This window comes from Ptychodera flava, unplaced genomic scaffold, assembly GCF_041260155.1.
Source record: "Ptychodera flava strain L36383 unplaced genomic scaffold, AS_Pfla_20210202 Scaffold_61__1_contigs__length_779756_pilon, whole genome shotgun sequence".
In the NCBI taxonomy this organism is placed as follows: domain Eukaryota; kingdom Metazoa; phylum Hemichordata; class Enteropneusta; family Ptychoderidae; genus Ptychodera; species Ptychodera flava.
The window spans coordinates 65,519-84,379 of record NW_027248383.1 but is presented as its reverse complement, the minus strand read 5'-3'; the positions used below and the strand labels follow the sequence as shown (position 1 = coordinate 84,379).

The following is an 18,861-nucleotide window of genomic DNA, read 5'->3' as shown; positions in this document are numbered from 1 at the left end:
CATTGCTTCTGTATTTGTCATTATTGTATTCAGAAGTAACGATTGACGGTGACACCTTACCTACACCAACATTGACCACAACCAAGACATTCTTAGAAACATAATCATGTGACTTCATGACTTGCGTGCTAAGCATTGATATATAAGCGATACTTCGCGTTGTAATCATTTGATAATTTCAAGCACTTGAATAATCAGTTTGTACAATAAATCATAACACTTGTGAAGGTCAAAGTATCAATATGACACTTCTTATTGTATTACTTACACGTGACAAATGAACAGTATATCATGACTTGCACTTTTTTCAGTAGACTTAGACATAGAACGAGCTTAAGACATACTTCTATTGTAGGAGAAAATACACTGACTTCATGACCAAGTCCGCCTTGGTTGCTGTGAATAGCGTCAAAATAGTCGACAGTGTACAGTACGCAGAAAAGCAATATTATGTGTGTTAATGATTAAAGCTATTTCTGACCATAATTGACCTCAATGGACTGGTATATTCGATAAAGAAGGGACAACAATCATCACCACCATAATGACGTCACAATACGACGTATGTAGAGAGTAAAGATAATTACAACAATCACGTGATAGCGTATCCCATTACTGTCACGAGACTAGAGATATGGGTATTTTATTGGATGGATGGTCTCATGATTACCATGTGACAAGTAAGCTGGGCACACCGCATACCGCTATATGGCGCACTCTGGTGTTGATACTGTACGGCACATCACTCTGTAACGGTTATATTTTCACACACGTAATCTCAAACGATTTTGGACTTTGATTAATTTTGAAGCTAGAACATGATGTTCTTGAAGATTTCATCGTTCAACAGGGTAGAACGAGGCTAAGAATAACACTGACAATGATCATATATTACCATAGAAACCTAGCTAGAGTCACGCGGCACTTAAGCCACTCATAGTACAACAGGTTGTACATGGCACACCAGTCCTAGCTGAGCAAAGCCAACAGAAAACAATAAATGACGCCATCCCCTTTGGTTTCACAAGGAATCGGAAGAACAAAAACTTGTCCCCTCCAACATTAGTATTCCCTGCAACGAGAACATAGATAATTACATGCAATCAATTTTCAGATTTCATTCAGAAAAAAATCAGTTTCTCCCAACGGGTCGCAGTGAATAGAGTTCCTAGGTGTAGCTGTGTTACATTATGCTGTGTGAAAGCGGGAGAAATTGTAACAAATCCAGTGGCTAGGGCATCACTCTGCCTTCAGATTTCTAATAAAAGTGACCCAGTGTGACCTCCATTGTTCCAGTGCCAATGTATGGAAAGGCAGAATCATGAGTTGCTTTTAGTACGGTTATCAACCGATGCCATTTAACCTTTTAACTTTAAGATCAAACTTTTGGTTTCATGTCGCTGCCAGAGTACGCTGCAAGCGTTTTGGATAAGCTGTTTAATAAATCTTAAATAGTTTTCATTGGAACAAGTCACTGACTTTAATCTTTGTACTGCACTATAAGATAAGATAAAATAAAATTAATGATTATGTTGACACACAAAACAGAGAGACTGGAGCAGTTCTACGTGATCTTGGTTGATGCATGTGAGTCTGAGAAAGTGCCGCTATGTTTTTGTGTTGGTAACAGAAAATGCACAGAAGAGATTTGTTGTTTTTTTTCATAAAATTATGTTGTGTGTCTTTCGTTGAAGATTCAACCTGATGCATATTTCATAGCAATTAGAGACATTATCTTTTCGAGTCCCCCATTAATCCTCCTAATTTCTTTGAACGCCCCTTTATACCTTCGATGTTTTCACAACCTCCGTCACCTCTCCCACCGCCCCGAAGAATTTTCAATGCAGCCTTACAAAATATAGATCTTTTAAATGTGAATAAAGATGAAGATATATCTGGGAGTGAGAATGTTTACCGTGTTGTGGCTGTACCCTGATCATTTTCACATCTCTCTGCGATACCATTTTAGACAGAATGCCACGGGATATTTTAAGTATTCAGTTTTCCCAGTAGCTACTTCACAATATTAGAAGGAAAAAACACAGCAGAGACAGTTGTATGTTGGATAATATAGCGACATATATACATGTATATACGTTGTATATTTATTCGGCTTGATAACCTATGTACAGATAAGAAGTATTGTGAAACGTTTGACCTGTGACCCTTAATTGGCAAGAGTCCCAAATCTTTTTCTCAACCTCTTGTTTATTCTGTTTTATTTCCGAGTAACTGAGTTCGATACATGGCAGGCTGAACTGTACATTTGGAAACGAATTTCCTTCAGCTACCATTTATCATGTTTATGGGCAACTAAAAATACCATGGAAGTCCAACAAACAAAAAACAAAATAGCAGTATATAAGAGAGAATAATTTGCATACAGTTCTTGAACACATTGTCTACTGGATTTTTCTTCTTATTTATAATAATAATAATAATAATTGTAATAATAATAATAATAATAATAATAATTTATTTATTTATAAAAGTGTCTATATCCACTGTGATAAAAAGTGATCAAAGACGCTTTAAAATTACACTACTTTTAAAAAAAATGTAAAATATGCAAATAAAATGAGAAAAAGTTCACAACTTTTAAAGAAAAACATACAAGTAATAAAAATTTAAAATTCAACTAAAACAACACTTTGCACAACAACTCATCTGGTAACCTTAAATCACCAAAAAGTACATAAAATATTAACGAAAGGCTAAGGTGCGTCTTAAGGTTTGATTTAAGAGAACAAAGTGTAGGGGAGCATCGAAACGGGGGCCGCAAGACTGAAAGCACGGTCCCCATATTGCTTAATACGTGACCTGTTTTGGCTGAATTTAAACTGATCAGCACATCTCAAATTACGATTTGGAATATATAAACAAATCATGTCACATAAGTAGTTTGGAGCAATGTAATGGATACATTTGTAAATAAAATGACATTATGATGAATCTCCCATACTAATTCCGTTAAATGTTTCGCATAAAAATATATATATAAAGATCGAATTTCGGTCTGCTGTCATCAAACAACCTCAAATTCATTCAAATTACTGCCGGGATGTATAATAAGTTGACCGATATCACACAGTCAAGACTGTTAATAAATTTACAGAGATCCTAAGGTAAAGTTATTTCCTCTGTAGCTATGTTGCGACGAAAGAGGCAGCCACAAGTTTTTACCAATCAATAGAAAATACAAATAACAAAGTCATAAATTAAGACGATCCTTGACACTATGCACAGAATATCAGGTCAAGTATTCTATGACCTTCGAACTGTCGTCCTTGGCAACACCCAAACAGTTGTTGCTAAGTAATATGTTTGTTAAACAATGTTTTTGAGTGATTAAAGTACGTCTCATTGCATGTATCAACTTCGTTATTTTCTCTTCTGCCAGTATTGACTACAACACTAACCATCGGCCTATCCACAGCACACACAAGGCAAAGGAACAGTATATGGTACACAGTCACGGCACACACAAGGCGAAGGGAGAGTACATGGCGCACAGTCACCCACGTCGTCAGTTAGTTTGAGACTCGGCTAGATTAGTGGTGCGTGTAGCGGAATTCGTTTAGTCATGTGATACAATGGCCATGATTCTGCTCCAACAGTTGCTTCGTATAAATGTTTGCCCTTGAAACTACGAGCGGGTCGGTATCATCTTATTTCGCACGAGGCTGTAGTCGATTAGGGAACATAGACCACATTAATTGAACCTACCATGGTCGTGACGCCATTTATGCATTCTAGCTGTCATGATAAGTGTTTGTGAGTTGCAAAATGTTGAAAGAGACAAAATCAAGGACACACCCGTGTAAACAATCTGTGTTTTGTAAAGTTGGTCAAATAAACTTTCCTGGCTCGGGTCGAAAGAGCCGTAACTTGATAAAAAGTAATAATGAAATAATGTTTTAGATGTTTGAATCATTCAATATATTAATTTCTTCCACCGTGACATTTCCTCTCATCTTTGTCTTTCATGTCTACATAACATCAATGTAGATTTGTTGGATAAATAAAGATATCAAAACAAAGAAATAAATTCCCGGACACTTCAAAGAGGAAAGGTTGAAACAAGTGACGACAAAACTGTAAACAGCGTTACTGTCCCAAGGGTGCTTCGTAAGTTGTTTGTTGTCATTACGCCAGAAATACCTGCACAGGAGAAATTGTGATTATTTTCAACAGCATAAAAACGACATTAAATAATTAAAGTAGTAGTAGTAGTAGTAGTAGTAGTAGTAGTAGTAGTACAAGTGAGTAGTAGTAGTAGTAGTAGTAGTAGTAGTAGTAGTAGTAGTAGTAGTAGTAGTAGTACAACTAGTAGTAGTTGTGTCGTTGATGCTGATACTGCTTCGGCTACTTAAATTCCAAATTACATCTGTAAAATATATCACAAGAAATTAATGAAATTTTTCGATACGTGCATATCTTATAGCTATTTCGATGTATGTTCTGTAATAGCTATATGGCCGTCTTGGCATACGGTTAAGTTGAATTAACGAAAGTGTGACTATAAATTAAACTTACCGCATTTTTGAATGAGAACTGTATCAGAAGTGTCATGTCCTAAATCATTGGATGACGTGCAACTGACCTCAACGTCTTCGGGTGGAGAGATTTCAATTGTTGCGCCCTCCTTGTCGAAGTCATTCCAGCTGTAAGTTGCCTGTGGGTTACTTTCACATGAACACGTCAGGTTAACAGGGCACGTGTTATTCCCTTTTGATATCACAGTTTTCTCCGGGGGAACTTGGTGATAGCGAAAAGATCGTCCAACAGATAGCCGAGAATGAAACAAATATCAGAAAGAGAGAAACATTAATATAGTCCATTGGAAAGGAAGACTAGTGAAGACGAGTTTTCGTAATACTTGTTGTCTGGGCGACAAGCGGAAAACAGGCAGACAGATAGACTAGATAGGCAAATAAAAAATCTGTTTTGAAACATGAGTAATCAGTTAATCTATGACTCTGAATAAATTTACATCGAATCGACAGTGAAAACGCTTAACGAACAAAATCGCACGTGCGTTGACAAAATATAGAGAAACTGACCAACAGATTGGGTGTAACACACGATATATTTCAGTTTAATCACATCATACACGACAAAAGCACATTATCACTTACATAACACGTCTAGTTCGATATTCCTACGGTTCTTCGCCGGAATCACATTTTCCGAGTCACTGCATGAGAATTTTCTTCCAGTGTGTGAACGGTGTGCTTTTATGTGAAGTTCGTCTGAGTCATTGTCTGGTATCAGTTCATCATCCTCGTACCAAGCAAAATTCTCACATTCTCCCTGACATACTAACAATGAGCAAATAAGGATCACTGTGTCGCCTTCTCTTGTTCTGTACACGCCTTCCTCTTTGAAATATGCCCCACTCTTTACTGTGATGTCTGCTTCTGAACAATTACCTTGATTGGAAATAGCAAAAACGGAGTCAATTGATTGAAAATACAAACAGGTTTTGAAAATGTTAGTGCCTGAAACGTCAATAAAGAGATGCCTGGGGGATTGTTAACAGAAATACTCACGAACTCAGGTTATACACCACCAATAAAACGCACCTACAAGCTCATTAAATAACCAACATAGCAAGATACTTTTGTTGTTGCTTTTGAGCATGCGTACATTTTATTTGCAACATGGTGCTTAAAATAGGGCTAATGTACAGCATATCGGAAGCTGTTATCCAATTGGTTGGCTGAATTTTACTGTTATAATTGAATTATATACAAATTGACTCTGTAAGTTGCTCTGAATAGTGAAACTTGACCAAGGAAATACAACTTTTTTTTTTACATTTTTTTTTATTTCGAGCTCTTCCCTTTTTTACAAGCCCTTTGAAGTCGATAATTTCGTTGATTAATTTGTGGAAATGAGAGGTCTTACATTGATTGGCAAAGTGCAAATTATTAAAACCCTTGTATTCCAAATTCTTTATATCTTCAATATGATAAATATTAAAACTAGTGATCTGAAGTTAATTAATGGTATTATTCATAATTTTTTGTGGAATGGTCCAGATAGGGTGAGTAGGAATACTTTAATTGGTAACATAGGGGAAGGTGGCATCAACATGATTGATATTTTTTCATTGTATAAGGCATATAGAATTTCATGGATTCAACGTTATCTATCTGACTCTGTCAATCATCCGTGGAAGCTTTTCTTTTCTTACTTTACAAAAGATATTGGAAATGAGTTAATTTTCCATTGTAACTATGATGTTAAAGTGTTGCCCATTTGGCTTCCAAAGTTCTATGAAAGTATGCTGTACTGTTGGCAGGAAATCAATCCGTTTTCCTCCACTCCTCCAGTGGAGCAGGTTATATGGAATAATGCAAATATTCTTATTGATAACAAATCTGTTTTTCATCCATATCTGTACAAAAAGGTATTATTTATTTATCATATATTTTGGGAACAATTCTAAATTCAAAAATCAAGCTGATTTTAAAGCTCTTGGTTGTAATTTAAACCATTTTATGTTTTGGTTGGGTATTCTCGATGCCATTCCATTGAAGTGGAAAAAATGTGACTCTGTCCTAGTAAGACCAGTATTGCCAATTGGAATCTTTCTCAAAACAAAGTTTGTTTGCTTATCTAGCTGCAAAGTAAGAGATATTAGAAAGCATTTTTCATCCAAATATTTCATACCAGCAAAATGTAAATTTTATTTCTCACATTTGTTCACCATTGATACAGAGGAATGGCCAGAAATATTTTTGTTACCCTTTAAAGTGTCTCTAGAATCCAAGTTACAAGACTTTCAATGGAAATTAGTACACAATTTGATTTATACAAACAGAAGACTGTACAAAATGAACCCTCCTCGTACAAAGAGTAGTCTTTGTACCTTTTTGAACGAGTAGAAGAGACCTTGATGCATCTTTTTGTTGAATGTGAAAGTATCCAGTGTATTTGGAATGGTTTTGTTTTGTTATGGGGTGTTCTCGACTGAAGCCCCACAAAAGCTATCCGCTAAACAATTTTGCTGGTGACACCTCTTTCTCTGATCTTCTAAATTATTTGTTATTGATAGTAAAGAAAACAATTTTTGACTGTAAAATTAAGAAGATTATCCCTTCTTTAAGATTAGTTAAGTTAAATATTAGAACTTCAAAGCAGACTGAACTTTACATTGCAAAAAGAAATGAGAGCTACAGAAAGTTTTTAGACAAATGGTCGAATTTTGAAGTATGACTCCTTTGTCAGAAGTAGAAGCATAATGTATGTGTATGTATTCTCTTTCTTTTCTTTTCATCTAAGTCATCTGTTGTAAAAAGGGAGGAAATCTAACTTTCTGAGCAAGCTGCATACCGCAGTAAAATATGCTCCCCCCCGGCCCGCTGTTTTTATCACAACAAAGAACTCAATTGTCTTTTTCTTTAAGTCAATGTCCTTGATGAACGAATCGGTATTATATCTTGAAAATTAAACCTGAATTTTTCACATCAAATGTATAATTCTGCTCGTAAATAGACAAATCTTGGTGGCAATCAGGTTAACAGTAAAGTTGTGACGCTAAATTCCATCGGTAAAACATGTGCATATGACGTATGTGACCAATGCATTTCGACAAACGACTTTATTATTGGGTGGACTGGTATCGTACTCTTAAAGCTTGATACTGGATACAAGCGTGTATTGTGATTGTTATGTTTCCATAAGAAAACGATTGTATAACATATAGACATTTCGGAAGGCATTGAAACCTGACACTGTAACCATTGTCTGCACATGGATTCCGTTGGCAAGTGTGTGGTGCAGTGATAAACAAACAATATCTAGTGTCAAAGTTGCGTGTTGTTCGATAAAAGACGGCCGCTGCGTGGGTGTATTAGATGCGCGGCACTAAGAAACTCAATAGCCCCTATACGCACACATCGCCGAGTTCGGAGACCGATTTCCCAAACAAAACGCCACAAAAAGACCGGTATCTATGGTTTCTAACATAATATATCTTCGAATTTATACCTAAGTACTATCCTTTTTGTGTCAAAAATGATCTTCTGTCCATTTTTGGGTGCGATTTCCAGCCGGACCGGCGCTTTAGGATGAGTTTCCAACTTTCACGCGACAGCAGCGTGTGGGTTGAGATTCTGTACTGAGGGTACTAGCCAATGATAGCGCCGCTGGGCTTAATCCATTGCGTTTCCTAATTTCCTTTTTAGCCCACGTGTTCACACACATGAGCTAATGTCATAGCGATGTCTGTCTGTCTGTCTGTCCCTGTGTGTGAGTGTGTGTTTGTGTGTATGTCTGTCTGTTTACATGATAACTCAAAAACGCCTGAACAGATTCAAGTCAGGTGTATTAGACAGGTACTATATGCTAATTGTAAGAACTTGATTAGATTTTGGTTTGTGTGGCTTGCATATTAATGAAGTTATGACATATCATTTTTTTTCATATAATGGTTTCCCTATGGAGACAGTAATGACAGTGTCGACATATATCAAGAAATATTGCCCAAAATTTCATGAAACTTTTCACATATGACATCTCAGAATATTATGATGATAGTGTGAATGTCATGTCAATGAAATAAATGCACCAAATTTGATGAAATCTGCTGCAGATACTGATCAGACAGATATCTAACTGTGTTGTAAAGCATTTAGTAGTGTCAAGTTAATTAAGGGTTCATTTGCATATTTAATGAATACTGTAATTAGTGATACTACTCCAAAATCACAGCATCTCATGTGATGAAACGAGCTACAAAGTTGATCTGGTAGATATGTAATTGGCACAATGAAGCATTTAGCTGTGTCAAATTAATAAACAGCTCATTTGCATATTAAATAAAGCTTTAATATGCAAATGAGCTGTTTATTAATTCGATTTAACTCTAAGAGTACTATGTAAAAGCTGATTAAACCTGCTACATATAGTGATATAATCTGATTATTCTGTGAAGCGTACTTCTATTAATGAAACTGTTGTAAAACACGTGAGCGCATTCAGTTCACATCTGGTTTCTAATGCATACGACAAATCCGCCGCCATTTATCGAATCACACGCAACTGTAAATCCAGTAGGCGTAACAAAGGATTAGATATGCCTTCACATGAGTTACAACGTATCTGTCTGCTGGTACTGTTAATATTTTACTGCCAGGGCCTTTAACCACACATTCATCTGAAGAAGGTAGTTGACAAATACTCGAACAGCAATATTTCGTAGTGTAGAATAGTGTTATCGCTATCTATCTAATGTATAATGTATTGAAGTTGCCCGACTCTTTCATAATTTGCGACACAACATGACTTACATTTTAGTGTGATGCGTGCTTCGTAGTAATTCGGTTCTGCCATGAATTGTGTACATCTCCAAGTCCCCGCATCGACCGCTTTAAATGGGTCGATAGTTAAAAAATACTCGCCCTCTAACTGGTTGCCAGTGATATCACACGTACTGCAAAACTCTACGGTCCACAGTCGTGCCATCAGACACCTCTCTGTCTATCGGTTCTCTTTGGGACCATCCTGGTAGGCTCGATTCTAAACCATACAGGGCGCATTCCAAAGTCACTCTCTGACCCTCAAAGGTCGATATATCACGTGGTTTGGTACGCCATTGTAATCTTCCTGTGATAAATTATCAAAACAAATGTATGAATGCACTTTCCTTACACAGACATCTGCAGTGAGAGCATTCCTGTAATGTTTTTCGATGCAAAACTGCAGAAAGAGAAAGGATAAATACAAGGACACATTACTGGAAACACATCTCCGCCTCCGGCGAGCTGCCACATTACACGTTTAAATTCAATGCAAATGAAACTACTTTTTTAAAAACATTGTTCTACTCACGGTGAACGCGTAATTCAACATAGTTTTCTATCATCCCTTGTGTCTCTTCATTTGAAACCTTGCAGTAAATACGGGCCTTGTCATCGTTGTGACGCACAGTCATATTGATTTCGTGTGAGTTGTTTGAAGCTGGTACCAAAATGTCATCCTTGAACCATGCCAGGTCCACACAGGGGGCTTCACATCCGAATGATGTGCATTGAAGGGTGATATCGCTATCTTCGTACACATCATAGATATTCCCTGTTGCAGCCAGGGCTCCATTCGTAACTGTTACACTTACATGGGTACAGGTGCCTAGTATGAAAGTAATAACAATGATCTACAGATAACATTCAGATTTTCAATAGAGGTGTTGGCATGACACGACTGGAACTTTTTTCCGGCTTGTTCAAAACGGATATTACAATACCAATTACACAGTATAAAAAAACGTTAATTTTTCATATGCTTTGATTCAAAGCGATTGTTTGAGTTGATAGGTGCAGTGCAGATAAATTGTATGGAAGCTATTTGAAGCCCCTTAGCAAATTGTAAGTGCGTATTGTTGTATCGATAGTAAAATGGTTATGTTTCTCACTTGGAAATGCAATAATCGCTTCATAAAAACCAGGTTCTCCTTTAAATTGTGTACATCGCCAAATTCCTGTGTCTTTGTCGCCCATAAAAGTGATGCTCAAATCATATTCCCCTTTCGTCTGGTCTCCTGTAATACTACACTTGGGGCATGCATTACGGTCAACGAGAGTGCCGTCAGACACCTCTCTGTCTATTGGCCAACGCTGTGACCATCCGGGTGGGTTGGATTCATTTCCACACACCGCGCAGTGGAGAGTGATGTTTCCATTTTTTGTAGAGCAGTGTCAGCTGGGATGTTCACCCACTGACTATGACCTGTGGGTAAATAAAACACCATGATTGTAGAGTCAAAAGTTCGTTACACAAATTATGTTGCCTCGTTATGCAGATATAAACTGTTGTAGACTAATTTAATTAGGTTTTCTTTCCTTGAATCTGAAGGAGGACAGAGAGTATTGACTAGACTACTTATATAAAGGTGAACGACATATTACATTTTAGACAAGTCAAAATTTCAAAAAACCATGCACTTACACTCTACATGTATAACGGTTGCTGAGCTCTGGGAGAAAACACTGCCGTCATAGAGTGTATTTGTCGAGTTACAGTGATGTGTTCCCGCATCTTGTCTTCTAATGTCGTCAATAATCAACTGGGAATTGTCAGACATAAGTTTTGAGCCACGAAACCACTCCACACTATCTTCAGCAGGGTTGGCAGACACTTGGCACGTGACGTTAAGATCATCCCCGACCAGTGATTCAACAGACTGCGGCGTCGTAACCTTTATAGGATCTATTGGATATACGAACAAATAAATAATGCAAATCGAAAATAAGTCCATTAATCCATCAAATATCAAATTTATATAGATAATTAAATAATTTTATAATTTAAAATATCAAAATATTTAACTGGTACTTTTTACATTTATACTACTACTACTACTACTACTACTACTACTATACTACTACTACTACTACTACTACTACTACTACTACTACATATTAGTATTATTATTATTCTTATTATTGTTGTTTTTGTTTTAATATTGCTAGTGTTGTTGTTATTGGCGTTATTGTTATTTTAAAATAACAATAATCATCATCATCATCATCACCCCAGCACCACCACACACCACCATCATCATCATCATCAATCATTCGATCAATCATTACAACGCTTTTCAGAATTAGAGCGCGAAGCCACTGCAGTGAACTGCAATAAACTGCTTACACTAATTAGTTTCAGCTGTAGCCGTGGCCACTTTGGTGTTGAACAAGGCTACTTGATAAAGACCAAAAAGTCTGCTTGTACAAAGGCAAAACTAGCTCTGCTGAGGCTCGAGTTGTAAATGAGAGTTTACGATTGGCACCCTGTGTTCAAGATTAAGATACAATGTAACATTACCATGCACTGGTCCATGTACAAATCTTTTATTTCAACTTCCCCAGACAGACTGTCTGCATGGGACATACAATGTTGTCGACTTTGCCAGCTGCCTACAGCTGAAACTAATTAGTGTGAGCAGTTTTATTGCAGTTCACTGCAGTGGCTTCGCGCTCTAATTCTGAAAAGCGTTGTATTTTTTTAGTTTGTTGTTTGTAAACTAAAATTGATGAGAACTATAAGTTAAACCTTACACTGGACATCAACATGAATTGTACTGGACTTATTGCATTGTGTATTGTCATAGAGAGCAGTGGCTGCTTCACATAGATATGTTCCGCTATAAGTTCTGTCGATAATATCTATAGTCAGGTTGGGACCTGCTGTGAAAACTTGTCCACTGGGGTCGTACCAGGTGTAGTTGGCTGCTGGATTGCTGTTTGTGTAACACGTTGCAAAAAATGAGTCAAATTCTTTCACTTTTCCACCGTTTTCATGATGTATCATAACATATTTTGGACAGTCTGTTTACATGGAAAAAAATAAAAACAACGAAGTATATTATTATCTTAGTTTGATGTATATAATAGTGCTGATTAAAAATTTAGGTATAGATATAGATAGCGGAAAGGGCGACAACAATATTATTAAAATCTACATTGAAAATATCATGATGACGACAACAGCAATTATCATTGTCATCATCATCGTCGTCGTCGTTGTCGTCGTCGTCAGCGTCATCATCATAAAAAATGAACTCCAGTTGAGTAATTTTAAACAGGACTATTAATCTACAATAGTTACCCGTCGGCAGCCTTTTAACTGGCTTTCAGTTGTAGCCTCAGTCAAATCGATAAAAAAAAAGTATCAAAGAAAGAAAGAAAGAAGCGATAACGTACATTGAATATTGAAAGTGATGTCGTTTTCGCAAGTAACTGGTTCCACTAAAGTACGGTATCTGTAAGTACATGTATAGACGTCGTCTTTATTTGTCTCGTTGAATGTGGCTTCCCATATCAGGGTTCCGTTGGTTGAAGCGATGACGTCATTACCATTGACAGTCCAGGCAAGCTCACCAGGAGGTGGTGCTTTGTTCAGGTCACAGGTTAAAGTCATGTTTTCACCACTTATGATTGTATATCCGGGTCCAATGGGCTCAACTGAGCAGGTAAGATTTTCATCTAACAGATAAACAAATTTACGTCATTACAAGGAATATGCTGGCTTAACTAGACAAAGGAAATAAATCAAAGAAAGAAAACGAATTATCGAATTAAAGAAAAAAAGAAAGAAACTTTTGGAAAGAAAGATAAAAATAAACTCACTTGTAACATATTTTCATGAATAAATTATAGTGCAATGTGATTGTTAGCGTATTTCGAACAAGACAATTCATTAAACAATTAAAGGGCCTATGACATGAAAATAAAACGTTTCTTGACCCATTGGAGCTGTAGCGCAATCCATCTATTATCGGCTTGTCAATTTTTTTGTTATTTTTGCATTGCTTGTGCATTAAATTCGCATTTTAAGATGCGGTATCGCCTGGCAACTTTTACTGTTTCCCTAATAATGCTGCCGCCATGTTGTTACGTCATCGAAGGAACGCAGTTAGCCCGCACGCTTGGGTACCGCCATAGTTCTTTTACCGGTTCCATGATGCAGTGTGCGCCAGGGTATACAAAGCGTACGTTATGCATAGAACTTTTTGAGCCGTAGGGTACACGCAGGGTACGTTAATCATAGAACTCTATGACAGGGTGCATCCTGACCTATATTTTCGTTGCTAATGGTTAGATTACACACTGGCATTATTTGGTATTGCAAATTTGTGTCATTCTTCTTTAAACATCCGTTGTACAAAACAAATCAACATGTTTTCGCTGTTTTGAGCTTATATACTGTGTTCGATATAAGTCACTGCAATGCATTGTGGGATAACCGGGAAAAGGTCTATACACAGCAATGGCGTTTGCTCCCGCCTAGTGCAGGTTTCGATCGTGTCAGCGAGCAGAGCGTGGCACCATTTTACAAGTGGTATAGCCACAAACTGATGACAATATTTTATTACAAAATGCTAATACCCTTATTACATTTTGCGTAAGTTGTTACAAAATGCGTCATATTACAAAACGCTGCTGTACAACGTGTAAATTTAATCTCATCTTTAGGTATCAAATTATGATATAAACTGTGAATCATTTATGCACATTGTTAGTTGGATATATGATAGTGACATACTCAAAAATATTCATGTATTTTCGTTATTTTTATGAAAAATTTCTTCGTCGACTCGGGTTAGCATTGAGCTGTCTCTGTGATGCGGACTACGGGAACTCGAGCCGAGTAGAATCATTACTTGCGCGTGCCACCTGAAATGGTCACGTAACGCGAAGCCAAACGGACTTTTGCACCTGAACGTGTACGCCAGCGCCAACTTGGCGTCTACAATGAAAACGCTTTTTGGACTCAAAAAGAGATTTGGCGGGAAATGTATCTGCTACCAGACATCGAAGAAGCCACTAAATTACTTATAAATAGTTTGAAAAAAGCGTATATTGGCAGTCAGCGTCATTTTATCATCACTATACGTGTTTAAATTGCATATTAAAATATATAGAATTATGGTAGCTCAATGACGGAAAGAAACTAAAAACTTATTTATCAATAATGGAATTACCAAGTAAAATCAGCTCTACATTCAGACTGTTAGGAATGGCTTCAAACATTCGGCATTCCCACTGGCCTTCGTCGGTATTGGCGAGAGCATCCTTTATCAGTAAGTTGTATTCTCCCTTTGAGTGGTCACCAACAATCTCACAGTTGGGACATTTTATTGGGTCTACAGTAGTGCCAGCTGCCACAAACCTCTCCAACGGTGATACCTGAGACCATCTTGGCCAACCAGAATCATCGTCGGTGACATTCACTGCACAGGGAAGTTTGGCAGATTGACCGTTTTTCATAACAATCGTTGTATCATTTAATGGGCTGATCCATTTCTCAGCAACGACTCTCTTTCCTGTCATTACAAAAACATAATGGATTTCAATACAATTACGTATTTCCGGGACTCTCAAAATGACTCTTATCGTATGTCTCGATATTTACTGTAAAATATGTCATGGCTCATTCGGCAAATGTCGCCATAATGAAGCGACATCATCATTAGTATAGGTTAAAAAATTCTGCAGAATATGTGCAAAACACTAAAAACAGCTTTTGAGAGTCCCGGAAATACGTTTGACTTTAATGATCAACACAATTAAGAAAGAAAATGACTGCCTCTCCCTATTGACGGTACGGTGTTGTTGACAACTTGCTGTTTACACAAACAAACGGCTCCCGCAACTTCAGTTTGTTTCGCGATCGATGGCAATAGGAACGGGGGATTTATTTAGCAGAGGGTAGTTTTGATTGACACAACATAATGTTCTTCCCCTGCGACTTTATTTGGGTCCCGTTAATATGTTTTCTTGTGAGGTTCATCGAGACAGAATTGTCGCCGATGGTGATCACATCCGTGATAAGATGTCGTGTGCTTTTTGAATGAAGACTGTTAACATCTACAAAAATATTTCGATGTTTTTATTTGGCGGAATGAACGTAAATCTCTACAATTTAAGATAACGTGTACAATTTCGGGCATGGATATATGATAAATCGATTATTTCCCACTTTTTCCTATTCGTTGCATCACAGCATGGTCGTCATTAGTGCTGCGTCAGACAGAAACAAAGTCGAATGTTCGGCGCAGCATAGATGACACTATTGCTGATATGACCCAAATAAATTTTTCAAAGCTTATAGGGTCAAGGATATATGAGATTGCTTATTTATTGAAATAACATGTTGAGGCTTGTACTTATGGTTTTCTGTTAAAGTTCTTCAATTTTCAGACAAGCTCTGGCAAATATTTCGCCGTTCGCATGCCACAATCTACCTCCGAATAGGTAGTAAGCTCGTGGCGTGACAGCGACACCTGTTAACATAGCAACTCTCAGTGTAAACAGACAAAGTGGTGGCAGTGCATTGCGCCGTAAGATCGAGCGTAATCGAAATCAGGAAAGATTTAAAGTAAGATACAGTGTTTTATCGATAAACATTGTAATAGCATAGTGCACCTTAAATTGTTATGTATCCCGGTGATTTCATTGAGATTTGGAGGATTCGTCGCGATATCGCGCATGATGTTGACTTCGTCGTAAGCTTATAGTTATGATTGAAGCTTGTTTACACAAATAAATATATATTTACGCTCAAGGCGTAATGAAAGTAAAGCCCCAAAGTTTAAGTTCTTGGCATGGGTAGATGATAAATCGGTTATTATCCAATATCCACTATCCTAAATCGTCAGACACACGACTACGTCTCGTGTCTGACGCAGCACAAAGGGCACTCTTGCAGATACGACACATGAACAGGTGATAAGCTTATCGGGTAATGATGTCTAGTTATCATATACCCATGCCCATATTGCTTCATCCTAGTGACGTTCGAATTCGCCGTAAAGTATCAGCCGTGATATTTCACGGTAAACGTGGTTATGTGCACGGTAAACGTCATCAGTTTTGGAGTTTTTTTCCGAACTACATCAGCAGTTTGTTGGTAAACAACGTAAACAAACAAAATGGCTGCCGCTCCCTGCCTGCGAGGCGATGTCGCCGACATAAAAAAAATGAAGGGCTTCGAGGAACACGGGCATTTCTGGTTGCCAAATACGGAAATAACATGTTGAGTCTTGTAATGTTTTCCCATGGATTTCCAGTTAAAGTTCTCGTAGTTTTTGGTCAAGCTCTATCAAATATTCTGCCGTTCGCACAGCATCGGAACTGTGCACGATCTACCCAGGTAGAGCGTGCGTGACTGCGATGTCGCGCGCTAGACGACTGTTGACAAGGCAACTCTAAGGTAAACAACAAAATGGCGCCCTCTCCGCGCGAGCTCGTGCGACGACGATCGAAATCAGGATAGATTTAAAGCTGAGGACGTACAGTTTTTGATCGGTTACAATTGTAATAGCATATTACACCTTAAAATGGTTCATCCTGTGTGAATATTTTTGCATACCGGTGTCTTTCTTGTTGGGATTCATTGAGATATGGAGAACTTGCAGCGATGTCGCGCGTGATGTTGACTTCGTCGTATACTTTATGAATGAAGCCTGTTCACATAAATATTCCGATATTTATGCGTAAGGCGTAATAAAGTAAAGCCTAAAAAATTTAAAGTTCTTCGTACTTTTAGTAACATTATAGGCATCGGTATATGATAAGTCGGTTATTACCCATATAGTCTGTTCCTTGTGTTGTTTCAGCATTCGTGTAATTTGTGCTGCGTCAGACACTCGACTTCGTGTCTGACGCAGCACAAATGAAACTCAAGCTAATACGACACAGGAACAGGTGGTATTGGGTGATAACCTAAAATTATTGCCTTAACACCAACAATAATGACCGCTAATGGTCGATGAAAGGTGATGTGAACAAGGGATACATACCATCAGCGCGTAACACCTGGCAGAACGGGAGTAACAGCCAAATACCAATAACAGAGAACGTCATCGTAGATAAGTTCCTTTCAAGTGGCCAAACTTTGTCATAAATGGTATTTGCTAAAGGGTTGCTTCGTTCTTTGTCCGATCTAGTAAACATTTGGTATTATTTTTCGTCATGTCTATTAAAAATCAGCCTATAAAAGGGTGTGGCAGTAAGTTGTAAACAAGAATTTAAAGAGCGCGACAGAATCGATCTGTATTAATGCTAGGTCGTAAACATAGTGTACATGATACTAGGCTTGTCGACGTCAAGATAGTTTCCAAGTTGTCGAAACTATTAATGTGGGAAGTTTCTCATAATAAGGACAACACTAAGCTGTGCAATTGGTCGCCGAATCATGTTAAATCTAATGTCTTGGAATATTTGATATGACATGGCAAACAATTTTTGCCCAGACTTCACGGAAGCTCTTAATACGTTCAAATAGAAGATAAATTACCAAACTAGTGAAATTAGGATAGGAAATCCCTAGATTTGTTTCTGTACACTATGTACCAGACATAAGGAGGCAATAGGTTATGAAGAAGCAAAAAAACGAAAGTAGTTGATACCGCCAATTTGGATTTTTTAATTAAAAAAATTACCTTAAAGAGTCAAAATGAGTGTCTCGATTTACATCCGATAAGTTGGGTGTCAGCATTTTATCCCGTGGGTGACGTACGTGGAAACTTCAATCAATAGATAAAGGGATACATAATAACTAACGTCTTTCGATTTATCCACCGAAAGTTGTGAGCCGTAGGCAGATAATCTCAAACAAGCATTACCACTGACATCCTTATTCTGCTGCCTATTTTATAAATGTCAAGTTCATGTAAACCCTTATTACCATCGTTATAAGTCTTTTAAGCCATAACCAAGAAATATTTTTCAGAGATTCACGGCATTCTCCTTATGCAGGCTTGTCCCGGGATGCCGGGATGACCCATAAACAATATATATTTTGTCAGAAATGTACAGCATTTTTTTTATACAGGCTTAAAGGTCACGTAATCAGAGCAAATCGTTGTATCCATATCCGTATCCTGGCAAATGGTTTCCGCCCAAAATTTTGAGGTTGTTATAGTTTGCTTTTAACTACAGTTCGTGGAATTTACAGCAACGAAAAAACTGTAGATTATCCTGTAAACATGTCCAGTTTGTGTGTAAAGTTGTTAAACTTTAATTTTCAGGGAGCTACGGGTTGTTCTCCATATACAACAGAAACACTCAACTAGAGGTTAAATAAACGCAATGGTTATGGTTCAAAGGGTATTTAGGCATTGTGCGCTCGTGTTTACGTCATTTCTAAATGTCAGAGATCTAGAGGAGATAGATGTGACAGATGCTGACAAAGGTGAAGTAAGGAAACAAGCAAAGTTTGATTCTCTGCGATGCGTGGATGTTGCTGAGGTTTTATAATATCCTTGCCTTCTAACCAATTAGACAGCATGGTCGCGGTTCTTTCACTCACCGTTATATTTCTCGTTTCCCAAGGAACGCTTTTCGGGGGTAA

At 37.6% G+C, this 18,861-nt stretch overlaps 2 protein-coding genes across 2 annotated transcripts; both read right to left on the bottom strand.

Moving 5' to 3' along the window:
- Positions 1–2,604: 2,604 nt before the first annotated feature.
- Positions 2,605–10,692, bottom strand: LOC139128610 (uncharacterized). Its single transcript, XM_070694354.1, has 6 exons — positions 10,421–10,692; positions 9,841–10,137; positions 9,300–9,615; positions 5,139–5,432; positions 4,537–4,758; positions 2,605–4,161 (listed from the first exon to the last, which is right to left on the bottom strand). Exons 3-6 carry the CDS (start codon positions 9,472–9,474, stop codon positions 4,061–4,063), a joined length of 792 nt encoding a protein of 263 aa, XP_070550455.1. The 5' UTR covers positions 9,475–9,615; positions 9,841–10,137; positions 10,421–10,692; the 3' UTR covers positions 2,605–4,060.
- On the bottom strand, positions 10,610–17,396 carry LOC139128611 (neural cell adhesion molecule 1-like). The gene is made up of 6 exons (XM_070694355.1): positions 17,309–17,396; positions 14,489–14,830; positions 12,708–12,989; positions 12,063–12,332; positions 10,954–11,214; positions 10,610–10,734 (listed from the first exon to the last, which is right to left on the bottom strand). Exons 1-6 carry the CDS (start codon positions 17,370–17,372, stop codon positions 10,610–10,612), a joined length of 1,344 nt encoding a protein of 447 aa, XP_070550456.1. The 5' UTR covers positions 17,373–17,396.
- Positions 17,397–18,861: the final 1,465 nt, after the last annotated feature.

What these genes read in the sequence shown, in the direction of transcription:
- LOC139128610 (XM_070694354.1), bottom strand. Translation starts at nt 9,474, where the DNA reads ATGGCACGACTGTGGACCGTAGAGTTTTGCAGTACGTGTGATATCACT. An exon ending in AGCACGCATCACACTAAAAT is followed by an intron (nt 5,433 to 9,299) that starts GTAAGTCATGTT and finishes TTTCCAATCAAG; the next exon opens with GTAATTGTTCAGAAGCAGAC. An exon ending in AGTTCTCATTCAAAAATGCG is followed by an intron (nt 4,162 to 4,536) that starts GTAAGTTTAATT and finishes TCTCCTGTGCAG; the next exon opens with GTATTTCTGGCGTAATGACA.
- LOC139128611 (XM_070694355.1), bottom strand. Translation starts at nt 17,372, where the DNA reads ATGACGTTCTCTGTTATTGGTATTTGGCTGTTACTCCCGTTCTGCCAG. An exon ending in AATTCATGTTGATGTCCAGT is followed by an intron (nt 11,215 to 12,062) that starts GTAAGGTTTAAC and finishes TATATCCAATAG; the next exon opens with ATCCTATAAAGGTTACGACG. An exon ending in AACCGTTATACATGTAGAGT is followed by an intron (nt 10,735 to 10,953) that starts GTAAGTGCATGG and finishes ATTTACCCACAG; the next exon opens with GTCATAGTCAGTGGGTGAAC.